General features: G+C 42.3%; 2 protein-coding genes across 2 annotated transcripts; both read right to left on the bottom strand.

Moving 5' to 3' along the window:
* Nucleotides 1-3,112: 3,112 nt before the first annotated feature.
* On the bottom strand, nt 3,113-8,670 carry LOC141725234 (uncharacterized). The gene is made up of 3 exons (XM_074527937.1): nt 8,638-8,670; nt 5,115-6,146; nt 3,113-4,789 (listed from the first exon to the last, which is right to left on the bottom strand). Exons 1-3 carry the CDS (start codon nt 8,668-8,670, stop codon nt 4,754-4,756), a joined length of 1,101 nt encoding a protein of 366 aa, XP_074384038.1. The 3' UTR covers nt 3,113-4,753.
* Nucleotides 8,401-20,509, bottom strand: RAB29 (RAB29, member RAS oncogene family). The gene is made up of 5 exons (XM_074528122.1): nt 20,217-20,509; nt 16,670-16,741; nt 13,422-13,603; nt 9,833-9,954; nt 8,401-8,824 (listed from the first exon to the last, which is right to left on the bottom strand). Exons 1-5 carry the CDS (start codon nt 20,338-20,340, stop codon nt 8,707-8,709), a joined length of 618 nt encoding a protein of 205 aa, XP_074384223.1. The 5' UTR covers nt 20,341-20,509; the 3' UTR covers nt 8,401-8,706.
* Between the last annotated feature and the right edge of the window lie 246 nt (nt 20,510-20,755).

The following is a 20,755-nucleotide window of genomic DNA, read 5'->3' as shown; positions in this document are numbered from 1 at the left end:
TCCCGCCGGCCACGCCCTCCTCCGCCGCTGATTGGTTATAAACAACGAGAGCTCGCACCCCATTGGTTCGTTCGAACCATCACGGCGCGCAGGGCCCGCCCACTGTCCCCGCGGGGAGGGCGGGCAGCGCGGCCCGCACGCGGGAGAGCCCCGGCGGCAGATTCGCCACAGGCTCCCGGTGTTACCGCGGCTCCTCCGCGCCCCGTCCCGCCCCTCCCGCCGCGCCCACCGCGTCCTTCCAGCACCGGCAGCACGCTGGAATTTTTTTCCCGTTCCTCCGGTAATTTTTCAGAGCGCTGCGGCGCCTCAAGGCCCGATCCGCAGATTCGCCGCGCGGGCCCGGCGCGGTTTTGGAGGGAAAAGGCGGCGCCGGGCGCGCGTTCGGTGCCGTTAATTTTAATTATTTAAAAATTAAAAAATTCGGTGTCAGCGGCAAATTCTGACACCAGCACTGATATCAACGTCGCCATTTCTCCTTGTGCATGCCAGCTGTTAATCCATGCACAATTCTGCAAAGTCCAGTGAAAATTTTGGATTTTTTTGCGCTTTAAAGACGCCAAAAATGCCAAAATTCCGCATTTTTGTTAAAAAAGTCGATGCTTTAACCACGGAAAGATTAAAATATTCCACAGTCATTAAAATGGCAGCTTCTCACTTTTGCTTTGCATTTTGGTCTTTGGAGCTTCATCCCTCCATTTTAATAAAAATAACATTTAAATCCTGTTTTTAAATCCATTTAAATCCCATTTTTATACAGCGGGAAGATGGTTTGATGATACAAATATGATCAGATTTATAGGAGAAATTATAATTTTGAGGGATTTTTTTCACCAGCAGCATTCATGCACAACCCACTGAAAAAATATTTAATTTTTACTCTTTAAATTCCATTTTAAAACCCCAAAATTCCTCATTTTTTTAGAAAAAATACATTAAAAATTCAGATTATTCCATATTCATTAATATGCAGCTTCTCACTTTGGCTTTGCATTTTGTCTTTGGAGATTCATGCCTCCATTTTAATAAAAATAACATTTAAATCTTATTTTTATGCATTTAAATGCCATTTGTGTACATTTTATTCTGCATTTGATGGCGCAAACGTGGTCAGATTTATAGGAAAAAATTCGATTTTTGGATCATTTTATTACATTTCATGCCCTGCTTGAGTTTTATTGGAATTGTGGCTGATTGGGGAATGAAGAGGCCCAAAATGAAGGGAATGAATTAAAATTAAAATTAAAATTAAAATTAAAATTGAAATTAACATTAACATTAAAATTAACATTACATTAAAATTAAAATTAAATTAAAATTGAAATGAAAATTAAAATTAAAATTAACATTAAAATTAACAATAAAATTAGCATTACATTAAAATTAAAATTAACATTACATTAAAATTAACATTAAAATTAAAATTAAAATTAAGAGACACTGAATTAAGGAGCCCAAACCACATCAAGGAATTCCTTGCTGGAAATATTGAATTAATTAATTACCATTTAATTAATGAATTAATATTGAATTTATGAATTAATTTCGAATTAAACCCCACTGGGGCTGACTCGGGTGCACAAATTTTGCATTTTTATTTTTATTTTTATTTCCCACAATAAAAACAAAAGAATTGAGGCGATTTTAAAGGAATTAATTTGATTTTTGGGGTTTTTTTAATTGGGATTTTTTTTTGGTTTTGTTTGGGGATTTTTATGGGGTGTGGATTTGGGATTTTATTTGATTTTTTTGGGAGTGTATTTGAGTTTTTTATTTGGGTTTTTGGGTTTTTTTATTTGGGGTTTTTGGGTTTTTTATTTGGTTTTTTTGGGGTGTGTATATGGGATTTTTTGGCTATTTTGGGGGTTTTTATTTGGGATTTTTGTTTTTGTATTTGCATTTTTTATTTGGGTTTATTGGGTGTGTATTTGGATTTTTTGGGTGAATGTTTGGGGATTTTTTGGGTGTGAATTTGGATTTTTATTTGAGGTTTTTGGGTGTGGATTTGGGATTTTTTTGGGAGTGCATTTGGGGTTTTTTATTTGGGGTTATTGGGTTTTTTATTCGGTTTTTATTTGGGGTATTTGGGTTTTTTATTTGGGTTTTGGGGTTTTTTATTTGGGTTTTTTGGGTGTGTATTTGGAATTTTTACTTGGTTTTTCTGGGTGTGTATATGGGATTTTTGGGGGTTTTTATTTGGGATTTTTGTTTGTGTATTTGGGTTTTTATTTGGGTTTTTTGGATGTGTATTTGGATTTTTTGGGTGAATGTTTGGGAATTTTTTGGGTGTGAATTTGGATTTTTATTTGGGGTTTTTGGGGGTATTTGGGATTTTTTTGAGCGTGTATTTGGATTTTTTTGGGTGTGTATTTAGGATTTTATTTGGGATTTTGGGGTGCGCACTTGGAATTTTTTTGCTTTTTTTTGGTTTTGTTTTGGGGTGTTTTTCTGCTTTTTGTTGTGGTTTTTTTTGTTGTTTTTTTGAGATATTTCACAGGAATTTCTTTTCCTGGCACCACAGGACACTCCACACCACACATTTTACACATTTTTTATTATTTTTATTCAAAATTTCAATTTATAAACTCATTCCTTAGCACTGCTGAGACAACAAAACCACAGCCCCCAGCCAGCAATGCCCAATTTTTTATTATAAAATCCAATTTTCATTTCCAACCTTGCAATGTGGATTAAAATCCAATTTTTTTCCTCTTTCCACAACCATAATATTGAATTTACAACGCTCAGGACCCTGCATTTAAAATACTTCAATAAAACAGGAAAAAAAAGAAATAAAAGCTTTTAAGCTTTTAAACTTAAAAAAAAAATAAAAATAAAAGCTTTTAAGCTTAAAAAATGCAATGAATTTTTTTTTTTAATTTTTAAAAGACAAAATAAAAGCTAAATTTTGATTTTTTTTGACTTATTGAGGCTGCAATAAAATTTCCAAAATTCTCATTTCTGACAAGACCAAGAGTGGAAATTGTGAAGCAGAATAAAGAAAATTTCTGATTACTATTTGAAATATTCAGGTTTTTACACACCCACATGAACAAAAGTTAAATTAAACAATTTTTTGGCTTTTCCCTTTCAGGGGAAATAATAATTTTTTAAAAATAATTTTGGGGTTTAAAATGTTTAAATATAATACATTTTAATAATAATTTTTTTTAAATTCCGGGTTTTAAAATTCTAAAATATAATGATAATTTTTAAATACTAATTTGTAAAATAATTCTGGGTTTAAAATTTTTTAAATATAATTATAATATCTTTAATAATAATTTTTAAAAAGAATGATGTGTTTAAAATTTTTAGCTCTAATAGTACTTTCAATAATAACTTTCAAATAATTCAGGGTTTTACTTTTTAAAATATAATGATAATTTTAATAATATGTTGAAATAATTCTGGGGTTTACAATTTTTAAATACAATAGTATTGTTAATAATAAGGTTTTAAAATTTTTAAATATAATGATAATTTTAAAAATAATTCAGGGTTTTAAAGATTTTTAAATATAATAATATTTTAAGAATAACTTTGAAATAATTCTGGGGGTTAATTTTTAAAAATATAATAATAATTTTAATAATATTTTTAATTAATTCTGGGGTTTAAAATTTTTAAATATTATAATTTTAAAAATAATTCTGGGTTTAAAAAATTTTAAATATAATAATATTTTAATAATAACTTTTAAATAAGTATGTGTTTTAAAATTTTTAATATAATAATAATTGTAATAATATTTTAATAATGCTGGGTTTACAAATTTTGAAATATGAAGATAATTTAAAAAATAATTCTAAAATAATTCTGGATTTTAAAAAATTTTAAATGTAATTTTTAAATAATAACTTTCACATAATTGTTTTAAATTTTTTAATATAATAATAATTTTCCAATAATAATCTTTCTTATAATGTCAGATTTATAGGAAAAATTACCCAAAAAAATTTAGGATATTTCAAATAAATTTCCTAACAAAAATTGTAGGAAAAAAATACAAAAAAATTTAGGATATTTCATATAAATTTCCAAAAAAATTTGTAGGAAAAATGACAAAAAATGACAAAAATTTTAGGATAATTTGAATTATTTCATGCTCTGCCTGAGCTCCATGGATGGAGCAGGAATTGGGAATTTTCAGCTGCTCTTGGCTGAAATATTTCAAATACAAAAATCAATAAATAACACCTGAATCTTAAAAAAAAAATTAAAATTAGCCAGTTTTCTTGCGTTCTAAAAAGAACCAGAAATATTTATAGGATTAAATATTTATAAGATTAAAAGCCATTTTTTATTCTTTTTTTCTGAGGGTTTTTTTTGGGTTTTTTTGTGGTTTTTTTGTTATTTAAGATAATGAAGTAAAATTCATCAAGGCACTTCCATTTTGTTGCCAACCACTTCTCCATGTGGAGAAAATTCTGTTTTGTGCAAAAAAAAATAAGATTTTTAAACACATCTCACCCCAAATTTGGCCATATTTGCACAGCCCAGGTATTTCAGCTTCGCATTAAAATAATTAAGCACAAATAATTCTAAATTTCTTTAACCTTCATTGTTCAGTTTTAAATTCTTTTCAGCTCCAGAGAATGAAAATTCTGATTTTTTAGTGATTGCCTGTTTTACCAACTCCTTCATTTCTATAAAACAGAAAAAATAATTTACCTAATTCAACAAAACCAGGACAATTTCTATTCTTGTTTCCCAGTTAAAGAGGTAAAAAAATCCAATTATTGAAGGCTTTTTGCTAAAATCCAAAACATGAACAGGGTGAGTCAAGGAGGTAAAAAATCCCAATTTTTGAAGGATTTTTGTTAAAATCCGACCCCAAAACACGAACAGGGTGATTGTGCTCCCTCAGAAAATCCAGTATTAAATACACAAAACTCCATTCCTGAAATGTGAATTTCCTATAAATTCACCTCAATTTTTTACCAATTTTTTGGCCAAAACTCTCCACCCTCAATATTTGGGGGAATGGGAATTTCCTTTTATCCCATAAAATCTGGTTTTCCTCCTCTTTTCCAGCCCCACTAAAGCAGATTTTTTAGTGAGGCCTGTTTTACCAACTCCTCCATTTCTGTTAGTCCTGTTTCCTCATTAAGGAGGTAAAAAATCCCAATTATTGAAAGGGTTTTGCTAAAATCCGACCCCAAAACACAAACAGGATGATTGTGTTCCCTCAGAAAATCATGGAATTCCTGACCAAATTTTGGGGTTTCTGCCCCACAAGGAGGACCCAGAAATTCCTGACCAAATTTTGGGGTCCCTGCTACAAAGGGAGAACCCAAATTGTGAGGATTGTGCTGGTCCAGGAAGGGCAGGGAAAAATCCTGACCAAATTTTGGGGTTTCTGTTCCACAGGAAGAACCCAAATTGTGAGGGTTGTGCTGCTCCAGGAAGGGCAGGAGCAATTCCTGACCAAATTTTGGGGTTTTGTTCCACAGGAAGAACCCAAATAATGAGGATTGTGCTGGTCCAGGAAGGGCAGGAGAAAATCCTGACCAAATTTTGGGGTTTCTGCTCCACAAGGAGGACCCAGCAACTCCTGACCAAATTTTGAGGTTTCTGGTCCACAGGGGAATGAGGATTGTGCTGGTCCAGGAAGTGCAGGGGAAAATCCTGACCAAATTTTGGGGTTTCTGCTCCACAGGAAGAACCCAAATAATGAGGATTTTGCTGGTCCAGGAAGGCCAGAGCAGTTCTTGACCAAATTTTGGCGTTTCTGCTCTACAGGGAGGACCCAGCAACTCCTGACCAAATTTTGGGGTTTTGTTCCACAGGGAGAACCCAATTAGTGAGGGTTGTTCTGGTCCAGGAAGGGCAGGGGAAAATCCTGACCAAATTTTGGGGTTTCTGCTCCACAAGGAGGACCCAGCAACTCCTGACCAAATTTTGGGGTTTTGTTCCACAGGAAGAACCCAAATAGTGAGGATTTTTCTGGTCCAGGAAGGGCAGGAGAAAATCCCAACCAAATTTTGGGGTTTCTGCTCCACAGGGAAGTGGGGATTGTTCTGGTCCAGGGATGGTAAGAGCAATTCCTGCCCAAATTTTGAGGTTTCTGTTCCACAGGGAAGTGGGGATTGTTCTAGTCCAGCGATGGCAAGAGCAATTCCTGACCAAATTTTGGGGTTTCTGTTCTACAGGAAGAACCCAAATAATGAGGATTTCTCTGGTCCAGGAAGGGCAGAGCAGTTCCTGCCCAAATTTTGGGGTTTCTGCTCCACAGGAAGAACCCAAATAATGAGGGTTGTGCTGCTCCAGGAAGGGCAGGGGAAAATCCTGACCAAATTTTGGGGTTTCACGGGGGACTGAGGGTTGTGCTGCTCCAGGAAGTGCAGGGGAAAATCCTCACCAAATTTTGGCAGGAAGAACCCAAATAATGAGGATTTTTCTGGTCCAGGAAGGGCAGAGCAGCTCCTGCCCAAATTTTGGGATTTCTGCTCCACAGGGGAGTGGGGATTGTTCTAGTCCAGCGATGGCAAGAGCAATTCCTGACCAAATTTTGGGGTTTTGTTCCACAGGAAGAACCCAAATAGTGAGGGTTGTTCTGGTCCAGGAAGAACAGGGGAAAATCCTGACCAAATTTTGGGGTTTCTGCTCTGCAGGAAAAACCCAAATAATGAGGATTTTCTGGTCCAGGAAGGGCAGAGCAGCTCCTGCCCAAATTTTGGGGTTTCTGCTCCACACAAACTGCTCCACAGAGGAGCAGGGGTTGTGCTGCTCCAGGAGCAACTCCTGAGGGGGGAAAGGTGCAGAAAGTTAAAAAATCCCTCTGGCAGCCCAGGCCAGAGGGGGAAGTGCTCAAAATTAAAAAAAAATAAAATAAAAAATTCAATGTAATCCAAGGCACTGCTTGGACATGGATTGTGCTCCATGAGAGCGGCACAGAAAATGGGGAATATTCCCAAAATGAGGGATATTCCCAGTGAGGAATATTCAAAATTAGGAATATTCAAAATGAGGAATATTCATAAATGAGGAATATTCAAAATGAGGAATATTCAAAATGAGGAGTATTCCTAAATGAGGAATGTTCCCAAATGAGGAATGTTCCCAAAATTTGGAATGTTCTCAATGAGAAATATTCAAAATGAGGAATATTCCCAAATGAGGAATATTCCCAAATTAGCAATATTCCCAAATGAGGAATGTTCCCAATGAGGAATATTCCTAAGTGAGGAATATTCCCAAATCAGGAATAATCCAAATAAGGGATATTTCCAAATGAAGAATATTTCCAATGAGGAATATTCATAAACGAGGAATATTCCCAAATGAGGATGATTCCCAATGAGGAATATTCCCAAATCAGGAATATCCCCAAATGAGGAATATTCAAAATAAGGGATATCCCCAATGAGGGATATTCCCAAATCAGGAATAATCCCAAAATGAGGGAACATTGCCAAATTAGCAATATTCCTAATGAGGAATATCCCCAGTGAGGAACATTCCCAAAATGAGGAATATTCCCAAATTAGCAATATTCCCAATGAGGAATATTCCCAAATCAGGAATAATCCCAAAATGAGGAATAATCCCAAAATGAGGGATATTCCCAAATCAGGAATAATCCCAAATCAGGAATAATCCCAAATTAGGAATATTCCCAATGAGGAATATTCCCAAATGAGGGATAATCCCAAAATGAGGGATATTCCCAAATTAGCAATATTCCCAATGAGGAATATCCCCAATGAGGAACATTCCTAAATGAGGGATATTCCCAAATCAGGAATAATCCCAAAATGAGGAATAATCCCAAAATGAGGGATATTCCCAAATCAGGATTATTCCCAAAATGAGGAACATTCCCAAATCAGGAATATTCCCAAATGAGGGATTATTCCCAAAATGAGGAATAATCCCAAAATGAGGGATATTCCCAAATTAGGAATATTCCCAAATTAGGAATATCCCCAATGAGGAATATTCCCAAATCAGGAATAATCCCAAAATGACGAACATTCCCAAATCAGCAATATTCCCAATGAGGAACATTCCCAAATCAGGAATATTCCCAAATCAGGATTATTCCCAAAATGAGGAACATTCCCAAATCAGGAATATTCCCAAATGAGGGATAATCCCAAAATGAGGGATATTCCCAAAATGAGGATTATTCCCAAAATGAGGAATATTCCCAAATTAGCAATATTCCCAATGAGGAATATCCCCAATGAGGAAGATTCCTAAATGAGGAATATTCCCAAATGAGGGATAATCCCAAAATGAGGGATATTCCCAAAATGAGGCTTATTCCTAAATCAGGATTATTCCCAAAATGAGGATTATTCCCAAATCAGGATTATTCCCAAAATGAGGGATATTCCCAAAATGAGGAATATTCCCAAATCAGGAATATTCCCAAAATGAGGATTATTCCCAATGAGGGTTATTCCCAAAATGAGGAATATTCCCAAATTAGCAATATTCCCAATGAGGAACATTCCTAAATCAGGAATATTCCCAAAATGAGGATTATTCCCAAAATGAGGATTATTCCCAAATGAAGAACATCAACCTCAACCCTCCTCTTCCTCCCCTCCTCATTCCAAGGCACTGCCCAGGGCTGTGCTCAGCAAACAGCCACGGAAAAACTCAAAATCCCAGGAAAAAACCCCAAACCAGGGCAGTGCAGGGACAGGTGACCATGACCATGACGATGATGATGACGATGATGATGAAGGCACGGCCTCAGCAGCAGGCCCAGCCCGGAGCAGAGCTCTCCTGGATGTTGATGTAATCCCCAGCGCCAGCAGAGCAGGAGCTGCCATCGCCCGAGGGTGAGCACATCATCTTCTCAATCAGAACCCTGGGGAAACAAATCCTGAGTTGGATTTGGGGCTTTTTTTGGGTTTTAATTGGTTTTTTCGGGGTGTTTTGTTTTGTTTTTATGGGGTTTTTTTTGAAATCAGCAGCATTAGGCAGTGCGGAAAAGAAATTAAAAATTAAAAAAAAAGAAGAAAAAAGCAAAGCTCAGAAGGGTGGGGAATGCATTTGTAGAGTTGGGCAGTGCAGAAAAGAAATAAATGAAAAGCTGATATAGTATAATATAGTATAATATAGTATAATATAGTATAATATAGTATAATATAGTATAGTATAATATAGAATAGTATAATATAATATAATATAATATAGTATAATATTCTCATATTATATTACATTACATTATATTACATTACACTACATTACATTACACTATATTACATTACATTCTATTACATATAATTAAATAATATAATTATAAATATTATAAATAATAGAATTATACATAATATAGGATAACATTATAATGTAATATTATAACATAATGTACTATAACATTAAAATATTATAATATAATATTCTCATATTATATTACACTATATTAAATTACATTATATTATATTATATTATGTATAATTAAATCATATAATTATAAATATTAGAAATATTAGAATCATACATAATATAACATTATAATATAATATTATAACATAACATACTATTAACATAATATAGTATAATATAGTATAATATAGTATAATATAGTATAATATAGTATAGTATAATATAATATAATATAATATAATATAATATAATATAATATAATATAATATAATATAATATAATATAATATAATATAATATAATATAATATAATATAATATATTACCATAATATATTACCATAATATATTACCATAACACAATATATCATAAATATAATACAATATATAATATAACAAAATAATAAATTAACCTTCTGAAACACGGATTGCAGATTCTCATCCCTTCCCTCATGCTGGGACCCTCAAACACCCCAGGCCCTGCTCCTACCTCATGGACTCGTTGATGTTTTTGTTTTCCTTCACAGACGTCTCCACCCACCCTGAAAATCCATTTTCTTTGCTGAACCTGTCGATTTCCTCCCTGGTCACTGCCCACGGGGAGAGGTCGCACTGCAAGGCAGAAAAATGGGGAATTTTAGGGGCACAAAATCCCTCAATGGCTTGGGTTGGAGGAATTTCAATTTAATTTATAAATGAAATAATTTATAAATTAAATAATTTATAAATTTAATAAATACGGCCTGGGACACTTCCAGGGATGGGGCAGCCATGGATTCTCTGGGAATTGGGAATTTCTGCCCAGTTTTGCAGGCCCTGGGAGGCAGCTCAGCCCTGCCAGCTCCCAAATCCCAGGGCAAGGCTCTCCCTGGGCTGCTGCAAGCAGAAATTTCCTTATCTGATATCTCAGGTGCTGACACAGCTCAGTCAGGCACGCCTGGAATGGAGATTCCAGCCTGTTCATCAAATCCCAAATCTGCCTCCCAAGCTCATCAAATCCCAAATCTGCTTCCCAAGGTCATTAAATCCCAAATCTGCCTCCTCAACTTTGTCCCCCATCCCAAATCTGCCTCCTCAACTTTGTCCCCCATCCCAAATCTGCCTCTCCAGCCTCGTCCCATCCAAAAACTGCCTCCTCAAACTCATCCCTCATCCCAAATCTGCCTCCCCAACCTCATCAAATCCCAAATCTGCCTCTCCAGCCTCGTCTCTCACCCTAAATCTGCCTCCTCAACCTCATCAAATCCCAAATTTTCCTCTCCAACCTCATCCCTCATCCCAAATCTGCCTCCCCAACCCCATCCATTATCTCAAATCTGCCTCCCCAACTTCATCCCCCATCCCAAATCTGCCTCTCCAACCTCATCCCATCCAAAAGCTACCTCCTCAAACTCATCCCTCATCCCAAATCTGCTTCCCCAACTTCATTCCATCCCAAATCTGCCTCCCCAGCCTCATCAAATCCCAAATTTTCCTCTCCAACCTCATCCCTCATCCCAAATCTGCCTCCCCAACCCCATCCATTATCTCAAATCTGCCTCCCCAACCTCGTCCCATCCCAAATCTGCCTCCTCAAGCTCATCCCTCACCCCAAATCTGCCTCTGCAGCCTCATCAAATCCCAAATCTGCCTCCCCAAACTTATCCCATCTCAAATCTGCCTCCTCAACTTTGTCCCCCATCCCAAATCTGCCCCCCAACCTCCATCCCTCACCCCAAATCTGCCTCCTCAACCTCATCAAATCCCAAATTTGCGTCTCCAGCCTTGTCTCTCACCCCAAATCTGCCTCCCCAGCTTCATCCCATCCCAAATCTGCCTCCTCAACTTTGTCCCCCCATCCCAAATCTGCCTCCCCAACCTCATCAAATCCCAAATCTGTCTCCCCAAACTTATCCCATCTCAAATCTGCCTCCTCAACTTCCTCCCCCATCCCAAATCTGCCTTGCCAACCTCATCAAATCCCAAATCTGCCCCTCCAACCTCCATCCCTCACCCCAAATCTGCCTCCCCAACCCCATCCCATCCCAAATCTGCCTCCTCAAGCTCATCCCTCATCCCAAATCTGCCCCTCCAACCTCCATCCCTCACCCCAAATCTGCCTCCCCAGCTTCATCCCCCACCCCAAATCTGCCTCCCCAGCCTCATCAAATCCCAAATCTGCCTCCCCAACCCCATTACACCCCAAACCTGCCCAGGCTCCCTGCCCAGGGCAGGTGGCACAGGTGTGGTGGCACCACGGGGGTGGCACTGATGCCAACGGGATGGGCACGGAGGCAGAGCCTGAGCCCTGAGCTCTCCAGGTTTTCCTGATCCTTTGAGGGAAAGTTGTGGCCTCAGAACAGAATTCCAGGAAAATCCCTGTGGGATCATCGAGTCCAGGCTGTGCCAAATCCCCACCCTGAGCACTCAAACCCACAAAAACCATAGAAACACACAGAGAAACACACAAAAACCACACAAAAACCCACAGAGAAACAAAAAACACACGGAGAAACACACAAAAAACCATACAAACACCCACAGAGAACAAAAAACAGACGGAGAAACACACAGAAAACCATACAAACACCCACAGAACACACAAACACACAAACCCCACAGAGAAACACACCAAAACCCATACAAATCCATAGAGAAACACAGAGAAACAAACAAAAAACACACAAAAACACAGAGAAACACACAAAAGCCATACCAAACCACATAGAGAAACACACAAAACACACAAACCTACAGAGAAACGCACAAAAAAATGTACAAACTCACAGAGAAGTACACAAACATGGAGAGAAACACACAAAAACCATACAACCCCACAGGGAAATACACAAAAACCGTACAAAAACACGCAGAGAAACACAAAAAAAAACACACAAAAACCCACATAGAAACACACAGAAACTGTACAAACCCACAGAGAAACACACAAAAACACAAATAACCCCACACAAACCCACAGAGAAACACACAAAACCCATACAAACACACAGAGAAACACACAAAAACCCATACAAACCCAGAGAGGAATACACAAAAACCCACACAAAAAACCTTACAAACCCACAGAAATATACAAAAACACACAAAACCCATACAAACCCACAGAAGAACACACAAAAATCACATAAATCCATAGAGGAACACACAAAAACCATACAAACCCATAGAGAAACACAGAAAAACCACACAAAACAGAAACACACAAAACAGAAACACACACAAAAACCACAGCAACCCACAGAAAACCACACAAAACCCATACAAACCCACAGAGGAAACTACAAAAAATATAGAAACCCATAGAAGAACACAAAAACCATACAAGCCCATAGGGAAACACACAAAACCCATACAAACACACAGAAGAACACACAAAACCCATACAAACCCACAGAGAAACACACAAAAACCATACAAACCCAGAGAGAAACACACAAAAACCATACAAACCCAGAGAGAAACACACAAAAACCACACAAAAAACATTACAAACCCACAGAAATATACAAAAACACACAAAAATCCATACAAACCCATAGAGGAACACACCAAAACCATACAAACCCACAGAGAAAACTACAAAAAACATAGAAACCCATAGAAGAACACACTAAAACCATACAAACCCATAGAAGAACACACAAAAACCATACAAACCCACAGGGAAACACACAAAACCCATACAAACCCATAGGGAAACACACAAAAACCATACAAACCCACAGGGAAACATACAAAAACACAAAAAACCCCACATAAACCCACAGGGAAACACACAAAACCCATACAAACCCATAGGGAAACACACAAAAACCATACAAAAACACACTGAGAAACACAAAAAAACACACAAAAACCCACATAGAAACACACAGAAACTGTACAAACCCACAGAGAAACACACAAAACCCATACAAACCCACAGAAGAACACACAAAACCCATACAAACACACAGAAGAACACACAAAAATCACATAAACCCATAGAGGAACACACAAAAACCACAGAAGCCCACAGAAAACCACCCAAAACCCCCCAAAAACCTCCCAAAAAACGCCATCCCGGGCAGGCTGCCCACCTTGTTGGCCAGCAGCAGGCAGGGCACGGGGCTCCCATCTGGCAGCACCAGTTTGCTGTCCAGGTCCTGCTTCCACTTGTGGCTGTTGCTGAAGGTGCTGCTGTTGGTGACATCAAACATGATGACACAGCCTGAGGCCTCCCTGTAGTACAGGCGGGTCATGGAGGTGAAACGTTCCTGCCCTGGGGTCAGAACCAGAGAGAGAAACCCAGCCAGGGTTGGTATTTTGGGGGGTTCTGCAGGTAAATTGTGTGTTTGTGGGGTGGTTTCGCAGCTAAAAGTGAGGATTTCTGGTTTGTGAGGGGATTTGGGGTGTGGGCTGGCTGAGAATCTCTGGGCTGGGCAGGGGTCAGGTCACAGAATCATGAGAAAACCACGGAGAAACACAGAAAAACTGTACAAACCCACAGGGGAACACACAGAGAAACACCCCAAAACACACAAAACCCCACACAGAAACACACAAAAACACACAAAACCCCACATAGAAACACACAAAACCCCATACAGAAACACAGAGAAACACAGAGAAACACACAAAACCCCACAGAGAAACACATAAAAACACAAAACCCCACATAGAAACACAGAGAAACACACAAAACCCCACACAGAAACACCCCAAAACACACAAAACCCCACATAGAAACACACAAAACCCCACACAGAAACACAGAGAAATACACAAAACCCCACACAGAAACACACAAAACCATACAAACGTACACAGAAACACACAAAACCCCACAGAGAAACACATAAAAACACACAAAACCCCACATAGAAACACACAGAAACACACAAAACCCCACACAGAAACACACAAAAACCATACAAACGTACACAGAAACACACAAAACCCCACAGAGAAACACATAAAAACACACAAAACCCCACACAGAAACACACAAAACCATACAAACGTACACAGAAACACACAAAACCCCACATAGAAACACAGAGAAACACACAAAACCCCACACAGAAACACACAAAAACCGTACAAACCCACAGAGAAACACAGAAAATCATACAAAATCACACAGAGAAACCACATGACCCTTTTGGGGTCAAAGGCAGAGAAAAACCCAGCCAGGGTTGGTATTTTGGGGGGTTCTGCAGGTAAATTGTGTGTTTGTGGGGTGGTTTTGCAGCTAGAAGTGAGGATTTCTGGTTTGTGAGGGGATTTGGGGTGTGGGCTGGGCAGGGGTCAGGTCATGGAATCATGAGAAAACCACGGAGAAACACAGAAAAACTGTACAAACCCACAGGGGAACACACAGAGAAACACCCAAAAACACACAAAACCCAACATAGAAACATGCAAAAACCATACAAACCCACAGAAAAACATATAAAACCACACATAGAAACACACAAACCCACAGAAAAACACACAAGCCCATAGAGAAACACACAGAAACCATACAGAGAAACACACAAAATACACACAAACCCCCAAACAAAAACACAGAGAAATACACAAAAACCATACAAAACCACAGAGAAACACATAAAAACCATACAAACCCACACAGAAATACACAAAATACACACAAACCCGCAGAGAAACACAAGAAATACACACAAGACCCCACACAGAAACAAAGAGAAACACACAAACACATGGAGAAAGACAAAAAAAAAAACCCACAAAAAACCCATACAAACCCACAGAGAAATACACCAAAGATCACCCAATGGGCAGGGTGGGCTGGGACACCTCCAGGGTTGGGACACCCCAATATTTGCATTATTCCCATGGAACTCAGGGTGTCCCCAGGGATGGGGCACCCCAATATTTGCATTATTCCCCTATAACCCAGAGATGGGACACCCCAATATTTCCATTATTCCCATATAACCCTGTGCCCCAATATTTGCATTATTCCCATGGAACTCAGGGTGTCCCAGGGATGGAGCACCCCAATATTTGCATTATTCCCATGTATACCAGTGCCCAGGGATGGACACCCCAATATCTCCATTATTCCCATATAACCCAGTGCCCCAATATTTCCATTATTCCCATATAACCCAGTGCCCCAATATTTCCATTGTTCCCATATAACTCAGTGCCCCAATATTTCCATTGTTCCCATATAACCCAGTGCCCCAATATTTCCATTATTCCCATGGAACCCAGTGCCCCAATATTTGCATTATTCCCATATAACCCAGTGCCCCAATATTTCCATTATTCCCATATAACCCAGTGCTCCAATATTTCCATTATTCCCATATAACCCAGTGCTCCAATATTTCCATTATTCCCATATAACCCAGTGCCCCAATATCTCCATTATTCCCCTGTATCCCAGTGCCCTGAGGCCACCTGGGTGTCCCTGGGCACCACAAGGGCACCGTGCCAGCTCTGCTCCCCCCTCCTCCAGCTCCTTTTTGGGGCCAAAACCGAAAGTTTCTTGCTGCACTGCTGACTCTGCCAACTTCTCCTTCCTGATGCCATTTTAAGGATCCCGGGCAGAGGAAACCACAGCCCTGCTCTCCTCCCTGCTCCACATCCACAGGGGCCATTTCAGAGCTGCTGCTGCTGCTGCCCACAGCCCTCCTGGTGCCAGGGAATTTGGGAAATTCCTCTCCCTGCCCCTCTCCAGCTCCTTGTCCACTCCAGCTTTTATAATTCTGTCCCTCAGAGCGTGCCTCGTGCCAGAAGTTTGGGTTTTAACCCAAAATTTGGAGCTGAGCAATCTCATGTCCAGCCAGTTCCACATTTCCTCTGCTCTGGAACAGAGGGGAAAGGCTCTGAAAAGCAGGAATGACTGTGGGCATTCCCTGCAGGTGGATTTGTAATTAAATATTTAAATTAGTGCAGCAGGCTGGAGGCAGCAAAGCAGAGCAGTCCTGCCCCTGGAATCCACAGGCAGATGGGATTTATTTTTGGAGAGAAGGAAAAGGAAGAAAAAGGAAGAGAAAGGGAATGGGAAGAAAGGGGAGGAAAAAGAAGGGAAGGGGAAAGGGGAAAGAAAGGGAAGGGGAAAGGGGAAAGAAAGGAAAGGGGAAAGGGGAAAGGGGAAAGGGGAAAGGGGAAAGGGGAAAGGGAAAGGGAAAGGGAAAGGGAAAGGGAAAGGGAAAGGGAAAGGGAAAGGGAAAGGGAAAAGGAAAGGGAAAGGGAAAGGGGAAGTGGAAGGGGAAGGGAAAGGGAAAGGGAAAGGGAAAGGGAAAGGGGAAAAAGGAAAGGGCAAAAAAGGCCAAAACATTGAGAACGTGAAAAAAAACCTTGCAAATACCTGCAATGTCCCACAGCTGCAGCCGAACCGTCTCCGACTCCGACCACTGAACCACCTTCAGGGCAAAATCCACTGGAGAATTCCCAAAAAAGCAGGGAGGAAAGGAAAAGAAAGCTGCTCAAATTCTGTACCATGGGGCTGCTCCTGCGTCTCCCATAGCCCTCCCAAACCCTACACCAGGGTCAGCAGCCCAAGCACAGCTCCAGGCTGGATGGGGCTTGGAGCAACCTGGGACAGGGAAAGGTGTCCCTGTTTATGGGGTCAGAGATGTGAGGTCCCTTTTGAGCTGAATCACCCCAAATTAACCTGGGATATGGAAAGGTGTCCCTGTTTGTGGGGTCAGAGATGTGAGGTCCCTTCTGAGCTGAATCACCCCAAATTAACCTGGGATATGGAAAGGTGTCCCTGTTTGTGGGGTCAGAGATGTGAGGTCCCTTCCGAGCTGAATCACCCCATTTTAATTTGGGATATGGAAAGGTGTCCCTGTTTATGGGGTCAGAGATGTGAGGTCCTTTCTGAGCTGAATCACCCCAAATTAACCTGGGACAGGGAAAGGTGTCCCTGTTTATGGGGTCAGAGATGTGAGGTCCCTTCTGAGCTGAATCACCCCATATTAATTTGGGATATGGAAAGGTGTCCCTGTTTATGGGGTCAGAGATGTGAGGTCCCTTTTGAGCTGAATCACCCCATTTTAATTTGGGATATGGAAAGGTGTCCCTGTTTATGGGGTCAGAGATGTGAGGTCCTTTCTGAGCTGAATCACCCCAAATTAACCTGGGACAGGGAAAGGTGTCCCTGTTTATGGGGTCAGAGATGTGAGGTCCTTTCTGAGCTGAATCACCCCAAATTAACCTGGGACAGGGAAAGGTGTCCCTGTTTATGGGGTCAGAGATGTGAGGTCCTTTCTGAGCTGAATCACCCCAAATTAACCTGGGACAGGGAAAGGTGTCCCTGTTTATGGGGTCAGAGATGTGAGGTCCTTTCTGAGCTGAATCACCCCAAATTAACCTGGGACAGGGAAAGGTGTCCCTGTTTATGGGGTCAGAGATGTGAGGTCCTTTCTGAGCTGAATCACCCCAAATTAACCTGGGACGGGAAAGGTGTCCCTGTTTGTAGGGTCAGAGGTGCTGTGAGGTCCTTTCTGAGCTGAATCATCCCATTTTAATTTGGGATATGGAAAGGTGTCCCTGTTTATGGGGTCAGAGATGTGAGGTCCCTTCTGAGCTGAATCATCCCATATTAATTTGGGATATGGAAAGGTGTCCCTGTTTGTGGTGTCAGAGGAGATGTGAGGTCCCTTCTGAGCTGAATCACCCCATAATAATTTGGGATATGGAAAGGTGTCCCTGTTTGTGGGGTCAGAGGTGCTGTGAGGTCCTTTCCAAGCTGAATCACCCCATCTTTGTCATCAGTGAGTAAAAAGGGGAAGCCCTGCGCTGTTCTCAGATGTGTCAGGGTTTCAACCTGGCAGCCAGACCCAGCTGGGCTGGAACTGGCCAAAAGCAGGAAGAAAGCACAAAAAGAAAAGTCCCAGGAAGCAGCAGAGCAGGGCCCTGCCCAGCTCTGTGCCTCTCTGCAGTTTTCACCTCTAATCCATCCCCTCTCAGCGCAGGAATAAGAAGATTTAAACAGCTGTGCTCAGTTTTGGGTCCTTGGGGTGACTTCCTGGGTGAACCCTCGGCAGCTCCTGCTCCTTCCAGGTTATTCATTCACACAAAGAACCCAAATCCTGCTCAGCCCCATTCCCAGCCTCCTTCTCCCAGAGCTTCCCAAGAGCTGCTGACCCCTCAGCAACGAGGCCAGGCTGTTCCATTAATGCCAAACCAGTGCTGCTGATGGTTTTACTGGGATAAACTGAGCCTGGAACTTCAGATTATCCATTTTACAGCTCCTGGGGTGGTTATTCCGAGGGGTAGGGGCACCCCAAATGATCTGGGCAGAGGGACAGAAGCTCCTGGAGGCTTCAGGGCCATTTAATTAATGCCAAACCAGCACTGGTGATGGTTTTACTGGGATAAGCTGAGCCTGGAACCCCAGCCTATCCATCTTACAGCTCCTGGGGTGGTTATTCCAGGGGCTGGGAGAAGGATGGAACACCCCAAATGAGCCAGGCAGAAGCTCCTGGAGGCTTCAGGGCTGTTCAATTAATGCCAAACCAGCACTGCTGATGGTTTCACTGGGATAAACTGAGCCTGGAACCCCAGCCTATCCATCTTACATCTCCTGGAATGGTTATTCCAGGGGCTGGGAGAAGGATGGAACACCCCAAATGAGCCAGGCAGAAGCTCCTGGAGGCTTCAGGGCTGTTCTATTAATGCCAAACCAGCACTGCTGATGGTTTTACTGGGATAAACTGAGTGTATAACCTCAGCCTATTCATGCTACAGCTCCTGGAATGGTTATTCCAAGGGGTGGGAGAAGGATGGGACACCCCAAATGAGCCAGGCAGAAGCTCCTGGAGGCTTCAGGGCCATTTAATCAATGCCAAACCAGCACTGATGATGGTTTCACTGGGATAAACTGAGTGTATAACCTCAGCCTATCCATGCTACAGCTCCTGAGGTGGTTATTCCAAGGGGTGGGAGAAGGATGGGACACCCCAAATAATCCTGGCAGAGGGACAAATGATCCTGAGGGCTTCAGGGCTGTATAATTGATGCCAAACCAGCATCGCTGCTGGTTTAACTGGGATAAGCTGAGTCTATAACCTCAGACTATTTAGTTTATAGCTCCTGGGGTGATTATTCCCAGAGGTAGGGGCACCCCAAATAAACCGGGCAGAAGGACAGAATCCCCGGGTGGTTCAGGGGAGAGGGTCTGGGAGTTAACACCCCATAAACCAGAGAAGGTACATGGCCGTTCTCACCCCAAACTCCCAACCCCAGAGCCCGGGAGAGGGGGGAAAGGGGAGAGCTCTGCCGGGACGAGGGGCGCGGTGCGGGCTGGGGATGCGCACCGGGATGGGAACGGTGCCGGACACCCCCAAGGAACCCCCGAGAACCACTCGGTAACCCCCGAGAACCTCCCCCCGGTAACCCCAGGGATCTCCCAGGGCACCCCCGACAACCACCCGGAAACTTCCCAAGAACCCCCGAGAACCCCCCAAGGACCCCCCGGGAACCCCCCGGTAACCCCTCAGTAACCCCCGGTAACTCCTCAGTAACCCCCAAGGACCCCCGGTAACCACCCGGAAACCCCCCGAGAACCCCCGGTAACCCCAAGGACCCCCCGGTAACCCCCCGAGAACCCCAGGAAACCCCAAGGAACCCCAAGAATCCCCCGGTAACCCTCCGGTAAACCCAGGGAACCCTCCCGGTAACTGCTCGGGAACCCCCCGGTAACACCCAAGGACCTCCCCGGTAGCGCATCAGTAACCCCTGAGAACCCCCCGGTAACCACTTGGTAACCCCCCGGTAACACCCAAGGACCCCCCCGGTAACTCCCCGGTAGCGCCTCAGTAACCCCTGAGAACCCCCCGGTAGCCACTGAACAACCCCCGGTAGTCACTCGGCACCCGCCGGTGTCCCCGTTAGCCCGGCGCGCTCACCGCCCACGGTGGATTTGTAGTGCCGGTTGAAGCTGTCGTTGGCGTAGCGCTGCACCAGCGAGGTCTTGCCCACCGTGGCGTCGCCCACCACGAGCACCTTGAACATCCGATCGCGCTGCCCCATCCCGGCCCGGCCCGGCCCGGCCCCGCTGGCTCATGTGAGCCTCAGCCGGGGCAGCGCCGCGCCCGCCCGGGGCTGCCGGGATCTGTAGTTGGGTGCCTTCCGCCGGGGCCGGCGCCGGATGGAGCCCGGAACATCCTCCGTGACAGCGGATCCTGCTGGGGGCGCCCCCAGATCTGCTCTGTGCACCCCCAAATCCTGCTGTGTGCGCTCCCCGATCCACTCCGTGCACCCCCACATCCTGCTGGGTGCACCCCCACATCCTGCTGTGTGCGCCCCCAGATCCTGCTGTGTGCGCCCCCAGATCTGCTCTGTGCAACCCCAAATCCAGCCCTGCGCATCTCCAGCTCTGTGCACCCCCAGACCTTGCTCTATGCGACCCCAGATCCGCTCTTTGCACCTCCATATCCTGCTGTGT

The sequence above is a fragment of the Zonotrichia albicollis genome, chromosome 28 (assembly GCF_047830755.1).
Source record: "Zonotrichia albicollis isolate bZonAlb1 chromosome 28, bZonAlb1.hap1, whole genome shotgun sequence".
NCBI classification, from domain to species: Eukaryota; Metazoa; Chordata; class Aves; order Passeriformes; family Passerellidae; genus Zonotrichia; species Zonotrichia albicollis.
The sequence above is the reverse complement of the archived record's forward strand: the minus strand, read 5'-3'. Positions and strand labels throughout refer to the sequence as shown.

Coding starts and splice junctions, on each gene's coding strand:
- LOC141725234 (XM_074527937.1), bottom strand. CDS start 8,670: ATGGTCATGGTCACCTGTCCCTGCACTGCCCTG. Junction 6,147..8,637: donor CCTGTCCCTGCACTGCCCTG/GTTTGGGGTTTT, acceptor TTCTTCCTGTAG/AACAGAAACCCCAAAATTTG. Junction 4,790..5,114: donor CAATAATTGGGATTTTTTAC/CTCCTTAATGAG, acceptor GGGATTTTTTAC/CTCCTTGACTCACCCTGTTC.
- RAB29 (XM_074528122.1), bottom strand. CDS start 20,340: ATGGGGCAGCGCGATCGGATGTTCAAGGTGCTCGTGGTGGGCGACGCC. Junction 13,604..16,669: donor GCAGCTGTGGGACATTGCAG/GTATTTGCAAGG, acceptor TTCTGACCCCAG/GGCAGGAACGTTTCACCTCC. Junction 8,825..9,832: donor AACATCAACGAGTCCATGAG/GTAGGAGCAGGG, acceptor TTGTTTCCCCAG/GGTTCTGATTGAGAAGATGA.